Here is a 25,072-nt window from a genome sequence, read left to right as displayed (position 1 = left end):
TGAGCACAGTATGGCTTAAAGTTGTTATTATGGGGACTAGCGTTTGCAGCAGTGAGTCTGATGTTCCCGGCCCCTCAAGACAAGGTTTTGGTTTCATGGGTGTTACAAGGATTCACAATTCTTGAGGGACGAAATAAAAAACAAAAACCAATCAAGTTTTTGACTTTTTATTACTTCATCATATATGCCTGATTTGGGTGTTAAGAGGCCCTGCACAGTCCGTGCCACAGCATGACCGGCTCCTGTGGTGTGTTGACCATGTCCATCCAGTGCTGCAGCTGTGGGCCCCTTGCGTACATGAAGGGACCCAATACCAGAACTCCCAGCAGGGCCGGAGGCTCTGGGACAGACATGAAGACAGAAGCAAGGTGACTACAAAGCTGACTGTCTCAGCTCCTCTGATCTCATCTGTGCAGTTGGAAGGCTAATATTGAAGAGCATATTGTCAGTTAAAAACACGTGAAAGTAATCCTTTTTTTTCTGAAAGATGAACTCTGGGAGTTTGTAATCAAAGAGTAGGAAGGTCTCAGAATATTACTGAAATAAAATAAATAGCAGCTCAGACACAGAAAAAAAGTTGAAGAAAACACTGAGCGACAAGGCTGATAAAATTCCTGATTAAAGCTGATGATATCACCACCAAAACTGAATATTTTGCACAATTATTTTCAAGCATTAAGTTGATATTTGAAAGGACAGTACGTTGACCTTTCACCTGAGCGGATGTCATTTGGTTGTTGCAGCTCGAACCTCAGACAGGCCTCGTCCAAGTGCTGCGAGCGGAGCTTAAAGGTCATCCTGTGGTTGAAGTGCGGGTCGGTTTCACCCTTCACCAAACAGCTGCGCTTGATCTTCACCATCTGAGTGTGTATCTGTAAGCTCACCTGGACACACACACCTGGGAGACACACAGATGCAGTATTATTATAATATACGTTCTCAGATTTACGGCATGTTTTCAATGGCTGCATGTGAAAACTCGCTGCAGACACGGAGACATGTCAGCAAGCCTCTCCATGACCTGGACGACCCTCTCAACCTGTGTCTGTGAGCAGCTGTAGGCCTCGAGCCCTCAAAACCACCACAGAGAGGCGCTGCAGAGTCGGACTGTAGCTGAGAGATATCCGCACATCACCCAGCTCTGAACACTGAGAGAGATGAGAGATGACAGAATGACTGCCAGCCCGTATGACTGCGCACGTGCATAAACTGCGTGTGTGCGTCGGTGTGCACCTGTGTGTCTTCCTCGGTCTCCAGGTCTCTCCAGAGCACCCTGCCGGCCTGACCGAGCTCCCCCTCCAGAGGAAACAGCACCCTGCCCACCGCGTGGCGTTTGCCGTCTTGCTCCACACTCAAAACGTAGACGCTCAGGGTGCTCTGGGGCACACACACCCCTGACACCTGTGGAGGAAACACACGCACTCAGAATATCCTTCAAATATTTTATTTCCTCAAAATAAATAAATGGATTGATGACAAATTTACCAACGAAATCTACAACAAGTATATTAAAAAAAGTTGCAGATTAATTTTATTTTTTTTTTCTTAAATGGAAATAAAATCTGCTTTCCTCTGTTTAACAGAGGATCGCTGAGTTAGTCTCTGTCTCTGTACTGGACCTCGGAGACACAAGCCATGAGGTGCAGTCTACAATTCAGCAATCACAGTTATCACGGGTGACAGGTTCTTTAAGACTCGAGCAAAACTGGCACATGTTCATCTGCAAATTCAATTCTGAATAAACCACCAGCATACATTTCGTCTCTGTTAGTTTTGAATACACGAACCTACAAAGAGAGGAAGGCCTGAGGGGTGGCCAGGGCTGGCAAAGGTCCCACCTGGAATCTGACTGACCGTTCCCAGTGCCCCCCCCCCCACACACACACACACGCACACACCACCACCACCAGAGTCAGAAGGTAACAGGTAGTTGGCTTGTTAGGATCAGAGTCTCTGTGTGAAGTGACTGTGAACGTTTCTTGTTGGAAAATCAATCAAACGACCATAAAGTGACACCAAAGAATCACAGAGACACAAGATAACTGCAGAGAGACGCTATGCAGTCTGGGTGTCTTGCTCCAGTGTAGGAGGGTGGGGGGCCTTTTACATCTCTCTGTCCAGGCGCTCCATTGTCTGATAATCTGTCCACGGCTGTGCGTGATTTTGAGGTCCAGATAGAAGCCATTTATTATTATTTCATATTAGAATATTTATAGTTGTTTGTCTGGCATTCATTTTCTACACCCAATAAAGAATGTACCGATTAATAATATGTAGTTTGTTATTGCCCAGAATCAGGGCGTTACTTGGAGAATGAACACATTTCTAGTAATTTCCCAAACGTGCCCCCTCTTCTCCCTTCCAGTGCTTTCAGTTTCTCTGCTTCTTGCTCCTGTGACAATTTACAACGTACTTTGAATATTCACAGTGTGGTACTCATGGGGCATTTTAGGAACGGGCTTTTAAATCTCAGTTCTTTTTAAAGGTACTTGTTTTAACTGAGTAATTTAAGGGTTGATGGTTGGTTATAATGTACATTATTGTTCCTACATGTGCTCAGGTCTCCCTCAAAAATTACATATTAATCTCAATGGGATTTACTTGATTAAATACAGATTACAGGCTACAAAAAGTCTGTATGACAGACTGGATGAGAGCAGATACAAATTGAACATACATATGTCTCTATAGTTGCACAATTTCTCTAATTTCTCAGCAGATTTAAAACTTCTGTAAACTTTTGTGCCCTCGCCTGGAAAATGAGGAAGTCGTTGAATTCTGGGTCGGGCCCCGTGCCTCGGGCCTTGGCCTGGCGGGGCCGTCGGTCGTCAGGGAGAAGCCGGAGCTCCACCAGCGTGACGTTGCCGTGGAAACGGGGAGGGAGGTTGCCCAGTCGGAGCAAGGAGACCATGAGCTGCTCGCTGCCGTGTCGGTACTCCACGGAGAAGCAGAGGCGCGTGGCCATGCCGGGTGGAGGGGCCACCACCTCGTTCAGAGGAGGGACAGAGTAGAGACCAGCAAGCACCATCCCCACTGGGTACCGACCTGATGGAAACAGGTAAATACAGCCTACCTGAGATGTACTTCAAAATGACCATAAACATCTTGATAAATTCAAACAAAATGCAATAATGACCTACTCCTTACTGAGAGTGACCCACGATGGGCTAGTATGTCCCGCCGAGTCTCCATCTTCATCTCCACCTCCCCCTCCTCTTTCTCCTCCGCCTCCTCCGTCTTCAGATCACCATGCTTTTGTGTCGTGAAGCGTGGAGGCAAGGTGAAAGGGATCTCACTGGTCCTTTCACACAGAGAAAAATGTTATTAGATTTAACACAGGCGTTGGTCATTTTTATAATTTAATATATTTTATATTTATTTAGAAGCCAAATTATTTTTTGCCTTTGAAACGGCCTTGGCAATATGCAAATATTTTTCCATCTACAAATCAAACTCCTTAAGGATGTATGTTTAATATTTTATTTTTAAGCTCTGTGTGTGTGTTTTCAGTGGTGGAAAGTAAATTGTATTTCCAATTTCTTCCAGTTTAAACTACTACTACACTTTTTTACCTCTACTCTATTTATTTGATAAGCTTAGTTACTAGTTACTTTGCAGATTCTGATCAATAATACAAAATATAATCAACTATAAATTGTCATGTATTATCATAAGTTAAGACCACCACTGCATATTTTACACTGAGCGTGTTTCTTGCTACTAACGTGGCCCAGGAGCACTGAGAGACCAGGATCACCGGAGCAGAGCACGCTGGCACTGAAGGCACTGTGGAGAGCAGCTCCTGGTATTCACTCTGGCCTTTCCCTTTCCTCCACAGACAGTACACCATCAGACCCAGCAGCAGCAGCGACGGGAGACCCACAGACAGACCAACAGCCAACAGTAACAGCTGCTCTGTACAAGCAAAACACATAAACAAGGAAAATACCGTAAGCCGCAAGTGTATGGCAGACTTTGGGCCAAATATAGTTTTCTACTTACCTGCCATGCTGGAGTATTTCTTCCAGTTCTAACAGCAGCAGAGGGTAACTCTTTTTGTCTTTTTCTTGTCGTCAGCTTTCACTCAGACAGACTGACTGTCCGAAGCTGAAGATACCTCCCACCATTCGTTATTAAAGTGAGAGTCTGTGGCAGCACCGTGTGTAGAGTTCACTGTATGTGAACCTGGAAAGCAGAGAGAGAACAAAACAGCTGGGTGATTCTCACTGTGTCACGCTGTTATCTGGCTTGGCTGTTATCTGGTTGGAGACTATGCTCATCAACCTTTAAAGGACCACACCACTGATCTAGGAATTTTTAGCCCATTCACAAATTACATGTACTTGACATGAGACTAATCATTTGCAAACCATGTTGTTGTGTTTTGAATTTCTGGATGTATTTTTCTGACCGTCCAGGCAGCTGCTGGCTTCCATTCATTTCCTTTAAGGGTCCCTCCATCAATTTTACACATATAGGTCACTTCACTGGCCATGAGGAATATCAGGTACAGTGAGCAGTGCTTATGTTGGTGCTGGTGCTGCACCTTATTCCGATCCATTATCTCTGAGGCAGGCGCTCCTGACAAAACAGCCGGGAGCTCCATTGTTCGGGAGTCGCAGAGCGCGTCAGGCTGGCAGCGAACACAGAGGTGTTAATCCAGCATATGAAGGCATTTGGCTGGTTTTAAATGTGAGTCGAGGGGCAACTCCTGTTGTTGAGGAGCACTAACGAACTAGGTGACATCGATGGCCTTGATAACGACCCCACAGAGGCTAAGAGGCACCTGGGACTCTCCACCAGTCAGTCAGAACTGGGGAAGCCTCTTGGATGAGAGGTGAAACGTCTTCAAGTATCAACAGCCAAGTCAGGTTGACCACAATTCAACCCTTCCTGGATTTTATTCTCTGCGACCTCTGAGTGCATGCATTCTAATTTGATTTTAATTATTTATTACCTGCCCTGTCTTTTATTTGGATGTTTTTAGCGAGATTACAGGGTCAGCTAACAGCCCCGGTTTGTGATTAAATAGTAAATATCATTGTTATTTTACATTAACATACTTATCTGGATTAACTTGTGATTTGATTGTATTTCTTTGTTTGAACTTTTAGTGGCTGCAGTGTGAGACTGTCCATAGTGTAAATATTGTTTTGGTTGTACATCAGTAAGTGCTATTTTACTGCATGTTACCACAATATCCATAAACCCAGAAGTTGTAACACTGTATGTATATCAGTAATATAAATATAATGGCCCAAGCCGTACCTTTATTGTGTATTTTGTGTGGTCGTAAATCTGTTGTTGGAGGAGAGTAAAGGCTCTCTCCTCTTACGAGGGTGTGTCATCTGACAGGTACCGGTGCCAGCATTGATTGGCCGTCCCCCGGTGATATAGCCGAAGTGGATTGGCTGTTCCAGAGGTTGGTCTATATAGCGGCTGGTTTCTCCACAAATTGGCCGTGGGTCGATCTTGACAGCAGTGCCCAGTCCTCCTCGCTCTCTGATACTTGACTGTGTTCTGAAAACTTTGTGAAAACATAAATCCAGTGAGCCAGATAGTTTTTTTGCATTAAGGGCGGTTTTGTCTGTAACGCTAACGTTCTCTAATACTCTATGCCTAAACTGCCTTTGTTTGTGTTAGCCTGCCGCTAGCTTTGATGCTAATGCATCTGTGTACAGTTACCATGAAACAGTAGTAGTGAACTGCCATTTTTGTTTAAACACTGTTTCGTCCCGTCTTTGTTTATTTTAGGGAGTCAGGGTCAATGAATGCTTTTTTTTTGTTTCTTTTGTTTGTATAGGCTTTAGGCATAATGCTGATCGGGAAGCTAGTTTGGTTTTTGTTATTGTTTGTTATTTTAGCCTTTGGTTCACCCTAAAGTCAGGGTTCATTCACTGTAAATAACGCTCACTTCTTAGCAATAAGTTTCTAACTTTTGCATCCTGAATCATTCTCCTTTTCTGGTTTTTATGTTGCGCTCTCTCACCTTTAGGACTGAGCTAACAAAAAGCCTCCAGAAATCATATGACCGGTATCTGCTGCAGTCACTGAGGTGCTCAGTATATGGCAGTGGGTTTACACCTGAAACACATTATCCCTTAAACAAAAGAGTCCTCGTTTTATTCGAAGAATTCTCACTGGCCTGAGGAGGTAAAATTACCCAAATCACAAGAAATACGGCTGGATTAGCAACTGCAAAATTTCGATTAATTGTAAATTTGTTACAGATGCAGAGTGCTTCAATAGGTTGGTCCTGAGATTTCAGCCACATCTTGTGGAGAAACTCATTGTCACAATCTGTATTAAAAGGGTACGTACGAGTGCCTCAAAACTGTATTCGTGTAGTTTCTTATCGTCAACTTTAGCAGTTTTCCTTTTTGTTCTTGAGTCTTTGCCCGTTTTTAGCTACCATCCATAAACAAACAAAAAACTTTAAGGACAACAGAAATACAAAGACAAAATTTGGTTTTATTGAACATCTACATTAACAAATGTATCAGTAGTTGTCTTGCTAATTCACCGGTAACTCGTGACTTTCATGAAAACCTCACTAGAAATGCATCTACCCATCACTATACAGTGGATCCTAATGAGTGGAGGAACACATTTTCTAGTATCTGGCATCTCCAACTTTTTACTAAATGATGACAATAAAGTCAAGAAAACAGCATAAAACCACATGAAAATAAAAATGTCTTCCAGTGTCTCTCTGAGCTTCATTCAGAGTTTATTAGTAGTGCTTATGTGCAAACTGAGGATTGATTAGCTATGGCTAATCGATAGAGTTAGGTTAGATTAATCTCCAGTATCAGTCATCTGCCTTTCTGGAGCCTCCACACCAACCAGGCCTCCTCAGTGACCTGATCACACTCTTCTTTCGGTTGTGACCACTCCCACGTGAGGGTGACTTATGATGGCTGGTGACTTCCTCTCCATACGCCTCCTCCTCTTCTTCTTTTCCGCCTTCTGCCTCCGCTCTACTTATGCTACAACCAGCTTCTACTGTTTCCTCCTTTTTGCCTCCTCCTTCCTCCACCACCTCCCTCTCCGCGTATGCCTCCTGTGTCTCCCCAGTCTCACCCTCCACCATACAAGTTGACGTAATAATCATCACAGGTGGATTCAGATCTGGGGTAATGGCCTTTACTACATTCGATATGAGAGGAGGCTTTGGAGCTTTCTTCTTCTTTGTGGAATGTCTCACCGGTCGTGGGCTGTTCTGGAATTCCAGATGTTTCTGTATGGCCTCGCTCAGCACCTCTGGATCCACAGATGCTCCATGAACGTCCCACGTCATCCCGTCCTCGTCCCACTGCACCTGCTTCATGCTGCTCCTCCTCCCCAGCTCTTCCTTGTCTTCCCCCTGGATCTTCAGACAGGACCTCCTCCTCTCCAGATCTTGGGAGGAAGCAGAGTTAACGTCCCATGTTGGGTCGCCTCCCCGTCTCTCCTCCTCCTCCTCGCTGCTGACTGGGAACATGCTGGAAGACGGGGACACCAGATTGGAGTTTGACCCCACTGAGGACTTCAGGTTCAGCCTTGATCCAGGAGGTGAGCCCAAGATGGAGTGTGAGCCCATGTTAGAGGTAGACGTGTTCCTACTGAGGTCCCACCAGGAGTTGATTGGAGACATCGTCTGCACTTCTGCGTCTACCAGTTGTAGCTGTGAAGTCATTGTACCTTCCTCCCTGAACACCTCAACCTTAGGAGCCATTGTGATGCCCACTCTGGAGTTCCAGTTGCACCTGCAGCATTCACCCAACTGCGAGTCGCTCAAGGAAGAAACCAGGGGCGACCTCCAACCTTGTCCTGCTGGACAACGTTGCCCTGGCTGCCATGGCAGCTCAAGGTGGCAGACTGAGGCTCCTCCTCTTCCTGTTTCTTGTGCCTCTGCGGGAGAATGAGGCATCAGGTAGCTAAACATTTGTTCTGGGGTTCTCACTTCTCCACCCTCTGATAACTGCAAGCCTCCAGGACCGTGCAGCTCTTCTATCACATCGTCAAAAAGGGATCCAGCATCTGACGATGCATTTACTTCCACTAAACTAACAGAGGACGGAATCGGGGAAGGGGATTGAAAAGAATGCAAATTGTTCTCCGGGAAGCCGTCATTCTTTGTTCTGGTGAGCTGGAGGAGGGAGTTGGACTCCAATGGTGAGGAGGTGTGAGCCAGCACGGGTGACGACAGTGGTGAGGGTGCAAGCGAGGACACAAGTAAGTCTTCTTGATGATTTGTGCTCAATGTTAGCGGGGAAGCAGAGGTTAAAATATCTACAGGTGGTAAAGTAGGTGTGTGGAGGGGGGATATGAACGGGGAGGGTGTGGTTGGCGGAGAGGCTAGTTTGGACATGGGAGAGTCCGGTGCAGGGGGGCAATGGGCTTCCTGGGTTAGAGTCACGGGGCGTGAGGTCCCTTCTTTCCATACAATTGTGTCTGGGGTGCTGCTGCGGCTGTGTGTGCTGCCGCTACACCCGCTCCAGCGCTGCATGTTGGCAATCCTGCGTTCGCTGAGCACGGGAGGGCTGTGCACGTCCACGTTTTGGGTTGTGAGTGACAAGCGGTGGCTGTTGGTGGTGCTGACTTGCTGCCACATGTGAGGGTGTAGCTGCTGGAGCGTCCCCGAGTTCTGCTGAGAGTGCGTGTTAGTGCTGGAGCTGCGTCTCAGGTCCATTCTAGTCCAGGCCAGGTCCCGCTTGCGTGGCGAACCCGTCGCCATGACCACATCCATGGAGCTCTTAGAGAGGGATAAAATGGGCGCCTGAGCGTCCTCATCCTGAAGTTGTACAATCCCAGCCTCACTGGAGTAAGAGAACGACTGACTGACTGAACAACAGACTGGCTGGTAGCTCTCAGACGCGGGGCGCCCAGGCCTTGCCATGACAACAGCACCAACCTGCGAAGACAGACATGACTTTTAAAACTGAATTGATCTTTATACCTAAACTTGCATTAACTGATTTTTTTTGGCCACGTCGGGGCAGTGGAAACAAGTTGTGCACACATTATTATCAACCATTATTACTTTTTTGGTTGATATGCTGAACTTTTGCTTTTGCTTAACAGTTGCTTATCTACACATTCAGTAGTTACATTATCATTCATTTGGAGTCGTGTCTCTGTAAGTTCATCAACAACGAGTGACCCCTTTCGAATCCAGCAACAGCTTGACATTTTGGAATTTACACTTATTCTTGGAGAGAGTTAGATGATAAGATTGACACCAATCTCTTATATGTCTGTTCAATATGAAGCTACTGCCCGCAAGTTACTGCTCTGGGCCAAGAAATAGTCATGCGTATAACCCCCTTTAAAACTGCAAATTTTACTTTTTGAATTTTGGGTTTTTGTACATAAACAAAATATGACGTGCCAATTAGTGAGCTTTAAAGGATTTTGTTACCTTTGGACAGAGCCAGGCTAAATGCTTTACTGTAATATTTATTGCGTCATATTTACTGTCGCGAACAGACTTGAAGTGGTGTCAATCGTCTCATCTAACTCTTGGCAAGGAAGCGAACTATTTCTTAATTTTATTTTATTTCCCACTCTAAAACACACCCTCAGCGCAGTCAGTGCACAGACCCGCACGCACCCACACATTCGCAAGCACTCGCAGATTATCCTAATGAGATTAGGTTAATCTGATTATTTGATCAATCCAGATTATTTGATTACTGAGACAAAATGTAGATTGATTGAGACAGATTTAAAAGAGCATTTGGCCTACAGCTGACAGAAGACAAAGGAGCAAAATAGGCAGGATAGAGAGACTGGATGGTGGAGGTTATAAAAACAAAATTACAGTTAACTTGTTTTTTTCTTTCAAAAGAGATGGTGCGCACGTTGTGCCCAATTTTTTCTTCTGTGAATATATACTTTTAAAACTCCAGATTATGCCAGTTATTCAGTCCCTCCTTATGAAAATCAGTGCTTCTCTGTGTGATTTAGTAGCACGAAAACATGCATGAATCCATATTTATGTTCAAACTAACTACCAAACTGTCTTATCCACCTCTGTCCCAAACTGACCTAGTTGTGTTTCAACCACAACTGACCTGCAGATACCCAGAGTACCTCCTAATTTGTCTATACTGGAAGAAATAAACAAGCAGTTAACCTACATATGTGACTGTTACTATACACAAACATACATTGCAATGTCAATTAAAGGAGAAAAATAACCTCTTACCTTTAAGATCACGCCCTGTGGCCTGTTTTGCCACCTGCCCCGCCACAGCGCAGGTAGTGCTAAATGGCTTCTCTCATTCCTCCCCTCATTTGTCACACTCTTCCTCCCTCAGTCCTTAAGATGATCACCTTTCCTGCTTCCAGTCGCCCTCGCGGTCTACCACACACCCAGCTTGCTTCTACCGTGACTTTTCCTCAGCTTGATCTCCTGCTCTGTGTCATCTCTCATGACTGAACCTCCTTTTGAAGTTGGCATCAGTTTGAACGTGAGGATCTCTCTTTGTCAGTGTTGTGTGCATATGCAGGTGTGTGTGTGTGAGAGAGAGAGGGCCATTACTCTGCCTTTAGCTCTGGGGATTAACTGTGATCTCATTAGCTGCCGTCCTATCCCTGAACAGTCTGTGTGTGTGTGCATGTATGTGTAATTGAAACAACAGTGGATGGATGGGTGGCTAACGAGCATTTTGATCTGAGTTAAGGTCAGTTCAGCTGTCAGAGCAGTCATATTACACGTATAATACGATTTATTGTTTGTGAGGGGGAAAACATGTAACTATTTAACTTGAGCATTTCCATTTAATGCTAATTCATATTTCAGCTTGACCGATACTGGATATTTGAGAGTTTTAAAAGTCCTATAACAACTTATTAGTCATAATCTGCCTTTCAAAAACATAAACACACAACATAAACTAACATTTTTGATATGGACACTTTAAATATGGTTGCTTAATAATGGTGACACTGTTTCCAAATGACCCCAAACGTATCTTCTATCTGTCTACAGTATATCGGCCATTCACAGATACTGATACATCTGGGATAAACTACAGTAATATCGGCCAATAGTACTCTGTCCGTCTGCTTAAAAATTGTACATTTTAATCAGCAACATCTCAAAGCTAAAGTTAGTAATTACTTTGCTCAACTTTTACTTAAGACTTTAAATACAAAACAAATAATCGTCTTATAAAATTTGATGCGCTGTTATAGATGAAACTACCAGGCAGTATATAAAGTAGTTAGAATTAACTCCATTCTGATCAGGTGCAACATTTAAACACTGCTTACTTCTTTATGTATCAGTAATAATGAAACAATAAATGGCAAGTCTGCATAATGAACATTTTTACTTTAAATACTTTAAATACTTTAAAAACCAGGACCTCTATTTGTAACAGAAGCAATCCTCTAGTGTGGTAACTGTACTTTAACTTGAGTAAAAGATGTAAATACTTAAAAAGTGTAGACAAAAGTAAGTAAAAAAAATAAAATAATAAATATGCAAACAGAAGATGTTTTTTTCAAAGAATCATTGGCTGATGATGGTCTGTGGATTAAAGCATATTCTGTTTGTGTACCTTGTGTTTTTGAACACTTTTGTCACAGGTTCCTTGAGTGTTTGTTGGTTCTGAATTTTTTTTTAACCTCCACATCTGAGACTACGTACTTTTCTGGACATTTAAAAAAAAAAAAAAAAAGATCTCCTACCTGGTACAGCTGACAAATGAGGGACGCGTCTTAATTCGCGCTCAAATGTTTACACTGACAATTAAGGTGACTCAGCTCAAATACGTTGTTGGAGAATCAACTCAAAAACACCACTAAGCCACTGTTCTCTCACTCTCACCCTCTCTTCCCACACTAACTCAGCTCAGTCACACACACACACACACACACACACAAACACACACCCACACACACACACACACACACACACACACACACACACACACACACACACACACACACACACTCACTCACACAAAGTTGAGTTGTATGTAAACTTGGTGAACCACAGTGGTGAGATGTGACCATTCAGGCGCTGCCATTCAGATGAGCGGGCACATTCTCTCTCATTCACCACAGAAAAAAAGCTCCTCTCACCAGTGGCTTCCACTGCAGTTATTGTTGTCATAATTTCACAGATGTGCGTGTGTGACAACTGTTCACAGCGTAACATAGATGTGTTATAATACTATTTATAAACGGTAATAAAATATGTTTCTTTGTATGTTGTATCGTATGTTTTTATGTCTAACTCGCCTCCTCCTACTCATACCTTTGACTGACGTGAATGAATATCCATATGAGTCATGTTTAGGCAGGTGAGTACACAGGTAGCAACATCTTTTCTACTGGGTCTACACGGATAGAACTATAGTGGAGCTCTGGGATATCAGAGATAAAGGTCATGCTCAGGTTACTATGTCACTGCTAACATGTGACATGACGTGATGTTTGTGTACAGTGCTGTATTTTCTTTGTACTGTGTGCATGTTAGTGTCCTGTGAGCATACTATATGTATGTGAAAGTGCTGATGGAACTCCCCGAAACCCCCATTTTTCTCAGCCGCAGTAGAAACTCATAGCTGCAGGAGAACAATCCAGCGCTCGGCCTTTGTTGTGACACCGCTCATTGTCCCCGGAAGTGTGCTGTTGTGCGTGTGTGTGTGTGTGTGTGTGTGTGTGTGTGTGGGGGGGTGCTGTATGTGCACCTGTGTATGGACATCTGCCTGTGCTTGCTGCGTGGTATAAATAGCGTGGGATGTGTGCCGGCCGGTGATTCTGTGGAAGACGATGGCTGTACCAGGACCTCCTCTGCTCCTCCTTCTGTCTCTGCTGCTGCCGCTGCTGTTGAGCAAGGCATCCCTGCCTGTAGCTGCATACACACACTCCCCCGGACGACAGCCACAGCACAAAGTCCTCCACCTTGGTGAGGGCAAACACACACACTAACACTTCAGCAATGAACACGGAGGCTGCTGGACTTAAACTTTTTTAATTTTCATGCCTTCTCTGTGTTTATGTGTGGTGTTTCTCTCCTCCTAGACTGGCCTAAGGATTGTGGTATGGCTCACTTCAAGCCCAACATGGCTGAAAGGATTGTGTCTGGGAACGAGGCCAGACCTCACTCCTGGCCCTGGCAGGTCTCTCTGCAGGTAAATCTGGCTGTGCATTGACGTGGTTCAGTATTTAAAGGATCTTGAATTAAGGACACCAAGTTATTAACTGCATGAAAATGTCACAGACATAGTTGACTCCATTACATTTACACAGGCCTATTGGCACATTTGCTAATATTTCTAGGGCTAAATCAGCTTATCTGATGAGTTTATAAAGTGTCAGAATATGGTGAAAAACAGATGATTTCAAGTTCCCAGGGCCCGAAGTGACAAAGCGTCAAATTACTTGTTTTGTCAGACCATCTATCTAAAAACCCCAAAGATATACAATTTAAACTGATATAAAACGGAGAAAATCAACAAATTCACACATTTTAGGGGCATAAACCAGCACACGACTGATTTAAATGATTAAACAATTATTAAAGTGGTTGTCAATTAATTTTTTTAATTGCCCTTTTTTTTTTTTAAAATTCAGCACTATTCCTGTCTGAATAAAGTTACACTTTATACTTCAACTATTAACAGCTGTAGGTCTATAAATAGTCATTGATATTCTGATTCCATTCAAATTTGGGACCACTAAACAAGACGGAGACACTTCTGGAAAGGATTAGATTAATTGAGAAGTAATTAATAATCAATTAGTACTGCCTGGCTAATACTGGATTTTTGAAGCTGATACCAAATTGATTTTTTTAAAAATTGGTCAGAAAAAATATGATAATGATATATCAGTCGATATATCCATATATTTTACCATAAATTTGCAACATAAACAGATTTGGTTATTATAAAATTTGTACTGTACCTATTATTTTACAATTAAAAACTGTAATGTGTGTTAATATTGGCAAATAAATCTGCTCTGCTCCCAAGTGCTTCCGAAATTTTACTCCTCTACCATAAACCCATCTCTTGACTGGATAAATGTAATAAGAGTAACTTTTATTAGGTTTTCTTAATATTTGAGTACATCGCACCAGTCTAAACCCAATAGGCGAACTAATGGACATAAGAGGGATCAACTGATTAAGTGAACATCATACTGTTTCACTCATGGGACTAAATTAAATCTGTCCTAGAGGAAGAGAAGGTTTTTCGCAGTGGCATAAATGCCACGTACTAAATAATGGTCACTTCGGAGCCCTGTCTTTGGTGCACTCATCTTTCTCGTGCAGTGTATGGATGTATTATTTAAGGGGTAATATGGGTGAATTTCTGTGAGAGATATAAGGAAAAGGAAAAGGAAAATGACCATCTCTGATCGTTGAAGAGGCTGTCTGGTTGTCTCTCATAGGTTCGTCCCAGGGGAAGTAAACATTACATTCACGTCTGTGGAGGAACTCTCATCCACAAGAACTGGGTCCTTACTGCTGCTCACTGCTTCCAGAAGTAAGAAACCCATCCATTAAAACAGGAAATTGAACACCGCGTAGTGCATTTAGTTGTGGTTTGATCACACAATACAAGCCATGACTATGATTCGACAATTCTTTGGGTCTCTCAGAGGTAAAGCTGAGGATGCTGGGAGCTGGAGGATTGTCCTGGGGAAGCACCAGCTGAAGCGTTCAGAGACAGCAGAGAGGATTTTCCCGGTGAGGAGAATCTACCGGCACGAGAACTTCCGTTATCCCGCTCACAGCGAGCTGGACTACGACATCGCCCTGGTGAAGGCTGCCATAGATATCCCCCCTTCAAACTTCATCCGCTACGCCTGCCTGCCGCGCAAGCAGACCAGCCTCAAACCGGGACACTACTGCTGGGTCACAGGCTGGGGAGACACCCGGGGTGAGTAGAAGGGGATGTACTTAAAAAAAAAAAAAAAAAAAAAAGAGGAAAAAGCTCTGGAGGAACTCAATGAACTCATGACTCAATACTTTAATTTGAAATTTGAAGGCTTTATTTTGAAATGTAAAACCTACAGAATTTATAGCACTGAAATATTTCACTCTGAAAACCACCAGTATAAAATCATGTGGCTTGAACTCCCTCTCTGAAACTCCTATATGGTCCTTCTTTCCAATGGTGCAGCTTCAAAAAAACATTGTTCAAAAATTGTTCAAATTCAATTGGTCTGTTTTGAATCTAAAAATTCAAGTTACGTCAAATATATAAGAAATTTCAAAATAGTTTGGTGAAATTCAGACACCAAAATTCATGATGAAAATTCAAACTTGAACATTAAGGCTACTGAGGAAACTTGAAAATACCTTCTGTAAATGTCAAACACAGGAATTAAATCCACCAACTCAGACAAATGGTTTACAAAGTAGAATATGTCAATGCCATCAATTCAGAAGTATTCAGTTTTCAGTTTCTGATAAGATTCAGATTGTTACAGCCTTTGCTTGCATGCTGACACGCTCCGAATGACAATGCTGACATGATGTTGTTCTGTATGGTATAATATTGCAATTACAATACCTACCACGTTCATCATCTTAGTTTAGCATGTTAACATGCTAAAATTTGATAATTACTAGACACAAAGTGCAGCAGGGGCTGATGGGAGTGACATCAGTTTACAGGTATAAAGTCCTAAGCTAATGTATGGAACGAGTTAAAATTTTGACTTGATGATGGAGCTCGATGAAAAGTCAGGGGGCACCGAAGTCAGGAAGACTAATTGTCTGGGGATCGTGAAAGTTTGTATATATTTTCATGGCAATTTGTCTAATATATATTTGTATTTCAGTCTGGACCGAAGCGATGTGACATTACCGTGCCGCTAGCGTGGCTAAAAAGGCCAAAGTAGTAGGAATCAAAACGTAGTTTGAAGTGAGTGAACGTGCTCCTTTACACACATTTCAGGTGGGAAGGAGAATGTGTCCCTGGCAGAAGCCTTAAATCAAGCCCGCCTCCCCATCATTGACTTCAAGACCTGCCGGCAGAAGAAATTTTGGGGCGACCGTGTCCGAGACTCCATGATCTGTGCCGGGTTCAGAGACACCGAGGATCCACCTGCTGCGTGCCAGGTAGGACTGAGATTTACACGGGTCGGCTCGTAGTTTGAAGACCGGTTTTCCCTGAATGAATGGATCAGTCACTACAGGAAGAAATGCCGGAGGTGGTGGTGACGATTCATTTAAAAAAAGTGTCATGTCCCCCCTCCTCTTCCAGGGTGACTCTGGCGGTCCTCTGCTGTGCCAGCTGGGGCGGGACCGCTGGGAAGTGCACGGTGTGGTGAGCTTCGGCCCCATCGGCTGCACGGTGGAGAACAAACCCAGCGTGTTCACGCGCACTGCCGCCTACATCCCCTGGATCGAGGCGACGCGCATCAGGGACTTCTTCCTGCACTAACCGGACCACCTGACTTAGTGCTGACAGCAAACATAAGCTCTGCTCCGTTTTATGTCCGACGTCTACAGATGACTCCAAACTGTTTTTTTTATTTCTAAAAGTCTCACAGCTGCCGTTCAGTGTTTCACCATTTCTGGAACGTAAGCTACCACCACTTCAAGTTCTAAATACATGTTCTGAATGTGCAATAATTGTTTTATAACACACCATATTTTCCTGTATACACTATGCACTGCTTTGATTCTGGACAGCAGAAAGTCTTGACAGAGCAGTGCATAGTTTATACTACTCTTGACCTTTTACATCCAATCTACTTTGTGAAATAAAACTGGTTAAAAGCAAAAATCTTTGTGAACATTTCCCATTTTTTAAATGAGTTTTTAATACAGTGGGTTTGAAGGAGACACATGAACAGCACGCACTTCCGGTACAGCTCTACAGTGATTTCTTCTTGCACAGTAAAACAAAGCCAAACTGCAGACACGCTTCAATAAATACAAGTAGAATTGACTGTAAGGCTTTGTCCTGTTCGCACGTCTTGGTTGAAAATCTCTTTGCTATTCTACGACAGAAGAGTCTTTAGGTCCGAAAATCAGAACGTGGATCCGCTTCCAGCCATCTGGTGAACCACACACCAGATGTCACAAGTCATCTTACGCATTTAATATTGGCTCATTAAACCCAAATGTCATGGGTTCATCGATTTGATTTCTAAACTAGCGTCAAAGAAGACCAATAAGCCTCCCATACACAACGATACAACAAATGACACACCTCTATGTGACATCTTCAAAGGGTGTTCTCATTACTGATCAGATCAGTGACAGGAAAACCTCAGAGTATAAAGACAAATGAAGGGAGAGGTCTGATAAGATGGTCTACATCTGGATCTCCAGTGGAATTTTGTCCGCATTTTCACAACTTCTTTTTCAGACTTCGGAGATCCTTTCATTCCCAGAAAGCTCCAGGAAAGGAAAGTGGCTTATGGGGAGAAAACCAGTGAACTGGGCCACCTCACATTTCCCTGGAAAGCACACTGCATTTGACCAGAGTCTAATTCCTCTTAGCGCTGTGGTTAAAGGCTGTGTCCTGGAGAGATATTTGGCCCTAACAATGAAGCAGATGTGTGGGAGGAAGGCTAGTACAGCCTGGAGGATGAGGAGGAGGAGGAGGAGCCGGTGAGGTGGTCCCAGTTGTTGTAGAGAGCATAGGCACCAGACAAGGCTAAACCAACCAGACCTCCGCGGGCTACACCCTTTAATCCACCTGCGAACCCACAACAGTAACAGAATGAGTGATAAAGCTGGGGGTGAAAATACAGTAAACAGACATATACACCAGTCATTAACACTGGCAGCATAAACACATAAGACAAACAATAACTTCAGCAAATTATTCTTTCTAATTCAACCAACAGTACGTACCAGCTGGGTGGGGGTAAATACAGTAGGTTTGCTTGACTTTTAGGTATTTTCAAAGTTTACCTCGATACCTTTGCCCTTATTGTTCTTCCCTTCATGTCAAAACATGTCTGCAAAACACTTTAATGCCAAAAGTAACAATTTGCTGCTTTTCTCTGTTCTACAGATGCAGCCCATGTTTTAGAACACCAAAATAAACTCATTTGATGATTTAACTCATCAGATGAGTTAAATCTCACAAAATTACATTTAACTCGTGAGAAGTTGTGAACCATATTATTTCAACAGGAGAGATGATGAATTATGAAATCCAGCTGTCTTCTTGCCCCATTAAAATACAATAGTTAAAGGCTGAAGTCAAAAGCAGGCACAGCATTCACTAATGGCAGACGCACAAGCAGAAAAAACACCTACTTCCTGATTTAAAGAGCATCCCAGTTAACGTCCCAGCAGCCACTGTGTTGATGTCATCCTCCGCTCCTCTGGCCTTCTCTATCGCCACGCCAAAAGCACTATACAGCAATGCTACAATGGCAAAGAAAAAATTCAAAAAGTTTTTTAAAAGGCAGCAAAAAAAAGCTCTTACACAAGTCAAGGAACAGAGATTAAAAAGAGGGAAACTTGAGTTGAGTGAAACACAAAATCCATACAAGCATGTCAATATTATATGTTAAAATAAGTAATAATATCTACACTACCTTGCAATATCATTTTCAACCATGAGATTAGTTAATGTACTCACTACCATCATGCATCTACATGATTTTCTTCTGACTTACCGACAGAACCCAGAGAGTTGGCCCATGATGCACCCTGCCTGGTCACCATGTTAAGAATCCTGGAGAGAGAGAGAGCAAACATTTAGAGGACAGGTCAAGACATCCAGGCGTAAAACTGGGGAAAACTACCAGTGCACTGAACTTTGTCTCCATACTCACTGCACATTACGAGGTTTGGACCACGGCATGTCTCTAGTCTCTTTCACGCCCATCCTGAGACCGTTTACAGCTCCAAGTGCAGCTCCTGAAGCCAAAACAAAGAGGCAGAAAGGCTGAGTGAGGCATTAGGTCATCTCCAATTCAGTGAAAAAAAAAAACCAAACAAAAAAAACCCATTCAGCTATTTCAGTTCAGTTTACTTCTGGTACAGTACATGGAAAAAATTATGTGGGCACCCAAAAATACATTCTTAAACATGTCACTCCCCAACTATGTGCCCTAATCTGCCCCCTAACAGCCTCCAGTCTTCTGGGGAGGCTTTCCGCTAGATGTTTGAACCTGGCTGCAGAGATTTGCTCCCACTGAGCAACAAGAGCATTAGTCAGTCAGTTAATTTCAAGGGTGCTGGATGAAATCTTTCCACAACAAAAAGGTTTTACCTAAAACATCATGGATGAGCTTATAAAATAAGACGTTGCTAAAGATCAAACCTGTGGTTCGAAGCCTGTTTGGCTTGTGTAGCTGGGGCCCTTTGAAAACTTTCAGATGTCTCAGAGAACCATTTCCCCTTTAAACTTCTCTGCTAGTTTAAGTTAAATAACTGAGGCCCAGAAACATAAAATTATCCAATATTTCACAAATAACAGAAAAAATGATGGCTTTAAACGCAGGACTTTGTAGGGGAGTATTTTCATATTCTTGTATTGGTACTTTGACGTAAATACAGGATCTGAGTACTTCTTCCACCCCTGCTCGTTTTTACTTAGGACTGTAAATCATATTCAATATAATTAATTATTTTTTAATAATTTTGTCTATTAAATCACACTAAATAGTGAAAAAATCCTGTTTTAATTTCCAACAGATCAAGCCAACATGTTGTTGTAATGTTTTTATCAATCCAAAATACAAAGATGTTCAGTTTACTATCATGTGCGACAAACCTTATAATTTCTGATAAGCTAGACACAGAAACTGTTTCACCATTATAGCTTAAAAATGACTAAACCTATTATTCCATAAGGAAAATGGTTGATTAATCTTCTGTCGATCATCTAATCAGTTAATCGATTTAGTGCTGCAGCTCTTAAACTATACTTAAAGTACGATTTAAGGAGGCTGTGTGCCATTATGAAAGTTACAGGTGTGTACAGGTGTTTCTTACCAGTCATGCAGGAGCCTCCAATAGTGAAGAAAGCCAGTTCAAACCTTCCTCTTGTTTTACTGGCGCCTGTGGGTAAAATGAACTCATCTGTGTCCTAAAACACACATTAACAAAAACTATTACAGTAAAACAAACAACAACAACAACAACAACAGAAAAACCCACACACAACAACATGAATTTTCTATTTAAAAAAAACCGACTAAAACTCAGCTTTATCTTACCTGAACCAGGTAACGGGGGTCGACATTGAGGTAAGGGGACAGAGGGCTCATTCCAGTCACTGAAATGACATTATAACACTCATGAACCATCAGTTATGTAGTAAAATAATTGTATTTTACATTAATTTAAAGCCCCTGAAGCCTATATGGCTATTAGCTTTGAGGCTAACTGACGCTACAGTAGATTTACAGTAAGACTACAGGACACTTACATGGGACACCGGCGAGCTCTGTGTTGGAGTATTCAGGTGCACCGCCTCCAAAGAGACCCCCGAGACCTGCTTTGATTCCCCCCGATCCTTGCGAGTTGTTGTCCATGGTGAGAAAAAAAAAAGATCCGTGGGGGTCACCTGGAGAAAACTGGAGCCAGTAAGAGGCTACCTGCCGTGCCGACCTGGCTAGCTAACGTTAGCTACGTCGCAACACTCAAAATCCAAGACGAGACGATGAACGACGAGCTGCTGGATCCACCGCCAACAACAGAGGCTGTCCTCACGGTGTGTGAGTTGTATCCGAAGTGAATATCACAAGTGGAAACACCGTTTTTTTTCCTTTACAAATTACGGAACTCGCCTTTTCATCATGCCTCTGACCTCCAGCAGCATGCTCTGCCGTAAAGTGACGACTGACGCTACGCGGCGTCGTTACGTCAAAAAAAACGATCATGAAATGTGGAAAGAAAACAACACTGCTGTCATAAAAGTCGATGTAATCTCATGATTTGTAGATCGTAACTTATTTAAAAGTTAAAAAATAAAGCGACAAACAAGATTATGTAAAATAAGTAAGCCCCAAGTTTTACGACACACGAACAGATATGGGATCTGTTTATTTAACTCAAGGGCACACAGTGTGAAGGAGCCAGGTTATCACAAAACTGATCCGAAAGCTGTTTATGCAACTCAAGGGTAAATAGTGGGAAGCAGATAGAACACTACAACACTGATCTGCGATCTGTTTATTTAACAAAGACAATCGATGTGAAGCAGACAAGACTTTACAAAACTGATCTGGAACTGTTTATTTAACTCAGACGAACTATGTGAAGCAGACAGCACACCAGGAAACTGACTGTAGAAGAGAGAAGCTGTTATCACGATGTCTACTTCAGCAAATATTGCTTTTCTTGTCAATAATGATGAATTATTCTATATGAAAACAGTGGTGGAAGAAGTACTCTAAAGTAAAAGTACCAATATCACAAAGTAAAAATACTCCAGTACAAGTTTTACTTATTTATACTTGTTTTCAGAAAATGTACTTAAAGAATAATTAGTGAAAGTACTCATTTTGGAGACTGGTCCCTGCTTACACGGTACATCACATTTATAAATGTATATCAAATCTTGGTCTGCAAAGTAATTAGTGACACTAGATGCCAAAAAATTGGATCAAGATCAGAATTAGAATCAGCTCTATTGGCCAAGTATGTTTGGGCATACAAGGAATTTGACTCCGGTTTCTAGTGGCTCTCTGTGTTTTTGGACACAGTACACAGGACCAATAACAATGTCCAGGGAAATACACATGGATGTACCGAAAACAAGGACAACAAAGCTGAGCAAAGATAAATAAACATAATCATATGAATATTATTTACTAGCCAGTAGTTAAAGTAAATAAATAAACAAAATAAAATAAAATAAAATAAAATAAAATAAAATAAAATAAAATAAAATAAAAAAATAAATAAATAAAATAAAATAAAATAAATAAATAATAAAATAAAAAACAGACACACACATACATATACTTATGTAAACGATAAAAAAATATAAACACGAATATTACGGACATGCAAGTAGGTTACTTGTTTAACTTATAGAATAAAAGTACTATAGTTGTAGGGTGTTTTATTTTCACTTTTTGTTAAATAGCCTACTGTCACCTACTGTTTCTAAAGAAAAAACTTTATTGAATAGTGATTTCGCAACCAACCATGGCACGAACAAATCCTTGGTCTATGTCTAAGTAGAGACATATAAATGTTAAAAAAAAACGACAAATATCTAAAGAACTTGAATAAATGCACAAAATAAACATACAAAGTGGTCTTCAGTTTATACTAAATGTTCAAGGCAGTCACACTCTTAATTTGTAAAGTATTAAAGATCTGAATAATTTTTTTGCAGCTTTTGAATCCATACATTTAAGAGACTTGCAATATAAATGGAGTTTATTATAAAAAGCATTAAAATGAGTGAGGATTAAATTGATTTGGCTTTGTGTACATTATATTCTGGCTCTTTCCAGTTTGTACATACGATACAGTCTGTGATTGGAGTATAATAGACGTTTCCTGTTCGCCTAGAATATGTGTGGGAGTGAAAACATGAAAACAAAATAGGTTTAATGGTTTTTGCTAAAAAAAAATGCAGACATTACCATTGGAAATAAATTTTACACTCTCTTCCCTCCTGTTTCCTGTTATCTCTTTTCTGTCTGCAATAAAGCCCCCCCCCCAAAAAAACAAAAAAAACAAACAAACAAACTTTAAAATAGAGAAAAACAGAAAATATACACATTTAAGAGGCTGGCACAAGCAAATGTTCGGCATTTTTGCGTTTATCTTGCTGACAACCCACTGATCGTCTCTCCTCTACTGTTGTGACATGCTGTTTTCAGCTGGTCACTTGTTGCAGTCCACCGTAAATCTTGTCAGAAAAAAGGGTGGGCGTCCTCAAGTGCTACACAGGGAGGCAGCAGAGAGCTACTGGTAAGGACGAGACGAGACGCAGAAGGGTCAAACCTGTTATATCTGGTACTCATCGGTCCTCATTCTAATTAGGCCTGATTTAATTGACTGATTTAGTTAAATTTGTTCCCATGCCGTCAGGGCCGATGCAAGTTGGATTTGCATGATGCCGTTCGCATTAAACGAAGTGTGGAGGTAGAGCTAGGTTAAATAACTTCCATGTGACACCTCTCAGGCCTTGACATGCATGATTCCCCACCTTTCATGCCTGCTGGGTACTTACCCTTTGATGCAACAGGGAGGCGAGGCCGCACGCGTGCACACGTACGCGCACATTTATGCAGCTCAGCCCCGGCCATCTGCTGCCGGTCAAAGGGACAGAGGCACTGAAGGAATTTAGTGTGTTGAATTTCACGAATAACAGAGCATCTTATTTGGATTCTGCCATTGTATGTGTGTATTCAGAGGGGGCCAAGTGGAGCGATGAAGTTTGCCATTGTCGCCCAGTGTGGGTGTTTTCAGACTCTCTGGCATGATCTGTGAGTTAGTGTTCACTGTGTTACTGCCCAGTGTGCCCACTGTCTTTCCCACAATGCCCCATTCAGCCCTGGGCCTCTCTCTCTCCCTCTCTCTCTCTCTCTCTCTCTTTCTCTCAGACTGCCCCTTTAACCCGTTTCGTACCTCTGGCTAGTCATCATCATCATCATCATCCTCTCCATCATCATCATCGTTGGGCTACAAACCAAATTTTCAGTTGTGGAATAAACTAGCCGTGATGTCATTCTCATCTTTTTTCAGCAACTCTTGTTTTTCATCTTCTCCTTCCTCTCCCTCTCTCTTTCTCTCTCTCTCTCTCTCTCTCTTTCTGTCTCTCTGAGCTCCCAAACACAAAAGACAGAGAGGCCACGACAGGACCCCAGTGTATGCTGGTTGTCAAGGAGACAAGGAGACAGTGTTGGGTCTTTAAACTGCCTCAGAGGGGTGTGTGGAGTTAGGGGGAGTTGGCCTTATTTACATGGGAAGAGGACAAGGGAGAGAGGGGTTTTGAAATACAACTTTTGAGCCGTTTCCCTGCAGCTTATAAGACTCCACTGTTATTGGGCTAAAATCATTCCGCTGCCGCTCGGTCATCAAATATTTACCAAGCAGAGGAAATCTGGAGCTGTTCATTATGTGGAGAACGACGTGCACACATAGTAATGTAAATCAACCTGTCTTTTCCTCTCAATTTCTCTCTTTTTCTCCCACACACACACACACACACACACACACACACGCACACAGATAAACACACTTCAATTGTAAGCACTGGGAGCTCTGGGCCCCAGTTTTGGCAGTGGTGCGAGGTGACTGCAGAGTACATTGCCAGATGCTTGAAGAGTGTTTCATCCCAGACTAGGAGAACAAGTAGAAAATAATAATAATAAAAAAAAAAAAAAAAAAAAAAAACACAGCACGAAACTTGACTGAAAACAGGAAAAACAGAGACAAGAGCACACACCCATCCAAACACACATGCACCCGCACCCATCCCTATCCACACATTCTCTCTCTCTCTCTCTTTAGCTATCTCCACTCAGTGCTTCCACTCTGCTTCTTCCTGTCCAGAGGATTGTCAGCAGCGGTTACATTATGTGCTTTCTCTCTCTGTGATCAGGGGGTTGGGGTTGCGGCCGCAGAGCAGGCTCAACTCCAAGCCTGAAGTTCAATATCACCCCTCAACTCCACAATGAAAGCAGGAAGGGCAGGGAGAGGACGAATGAGCCACCCACTGCTGCATTCACCACGGAAAACCCCATGTGATTCTCTTTTTGTGTGTGTGTGTGTGTGTGTGTGTGTGTGTGTGAAACTGTGTGGTTTAAAGGCAAGTTTTACTTTTAACTTCAAGTGTCAAAGGCTCAAAAGGCTCAGATTACCTACATATATATATATATATATATTTTTTTTTTTAAATATCCCTCTTTATGTTTTAATTGTTGATAAGTTCCCCCTCAGGAGAGAGGGGGAAAGGGAGTCTATTTAAAACAAATGTAGCTAGCATGACACATGTAGGTTATTAGTTGTAGGTTTTCAGAGACTTCAGGGACAGGCTGTGATCCTGTGTAATATTTACTCTGCAGATGTTTGAGGGCGAGCTTGCACAATCAATTTCCCTTAAATTCCCCAGCCATCTAGTCCTCCAAACCTGAAGCTCCCCCCTTTTTTTTTTTTTTTTTCTTGTTATACATG

At 42.4% G+C, this 25,072-nt stretch overlaps 3 protein-coding genes across 3 annotated transcripts; 1 reads left to right on the top strand and 2 right to left on the bottom strand.

The window, feature by feature from the left end:
* Positions 1-200: 200 nt before the first annotated feature.
* syt15 (synaptotagmin XV) lies at positions 201-3,910 on the bottom strand. The gene is made up of 7 exons (XM_040136002.1): positions 3,726-3,910; positions 3,141-3,301; positions 2,753-3,045; positions 1,234-1,401; positions 1,040-1,148; positions 716-898; positions 201-340 (listed from the first exon to the last, which is right to left on the bottom strand). Exons 1-7 carry the CDS (start codon positions 3,848-3,850, stop codon positions 201-203), a joined length of 1,179 nt encoding a protein of 392 aa, XP_039991936.1. The 5' UTR covers positions 3,851-3,910.
* An 8,861-nt stretch (positions 3,911-12,771) lies between these two features.
* Positions 12,772-16,400, top strand: zgc:112285 (uncharacterized protein LOC561476 homolog). Its single transcript, XM_040136181.1, has 6 exons — positions 12,772-12,907; positions 13,024-13,133; positions 14,398-14,492; positions 14,608-14,888; positions 15,912-16,075; positions 16,221-16,400. Exons 1-6 carry the CDS (start codon positions 12,772-12,774, stop codon positions 16,398-16,400), a joined length of 966 nt encoding a protein of 321 aa, XP_039992115.1.
* On the bottom strand, positions 15,048-20,803 carry timm23a (translocase of inner mitochondrial membrane 23 homolog a (yeast)). The gene is made up of 7 exons (XM_040136182.1): positions 20,361-20,803; positions 20,149-20,207; positions 19,925-20,018; positions 18,760-18,844; positions 18,601-18,659; positions 18,236-18,346; positions 15,048-17,666 (listed from the first exon to the last, which is right to left on the bottom strand). Exons 1-7 carry the CDS (start codon positions 20,464-20,466, stop codon positions 17,539-17,541), a joined length of 642 nt encoding a protein of 213 aa, XP_039992116.1. The 5' UTR covers positions 20,467-20,803; the 3' UTR covers positions 15,048-17,538.
* Positions 20,804-25,072: the final 4,269 nt, after the last annotated feature.

The sequence above is a fragment of the Xiphias gladius genome, chromosome 9, assembly GCF_016859285.1.
Source record: "Xiphias gladius isolate SHS-SW01 ecotype Sanya breed wild chromosome 9, ASM1685928v1, whole genome shotgun sequence".
Taxonomy (NCBI): Eukaryota; Metazoa; Chordata; class Actinopteri; order Istiophoriformes; family Xiphiidae; genus Xiphias; species Xiphias gladius.
This window is presented reverse-complemented; position numbering and strand designations above follow the sequence as displayed.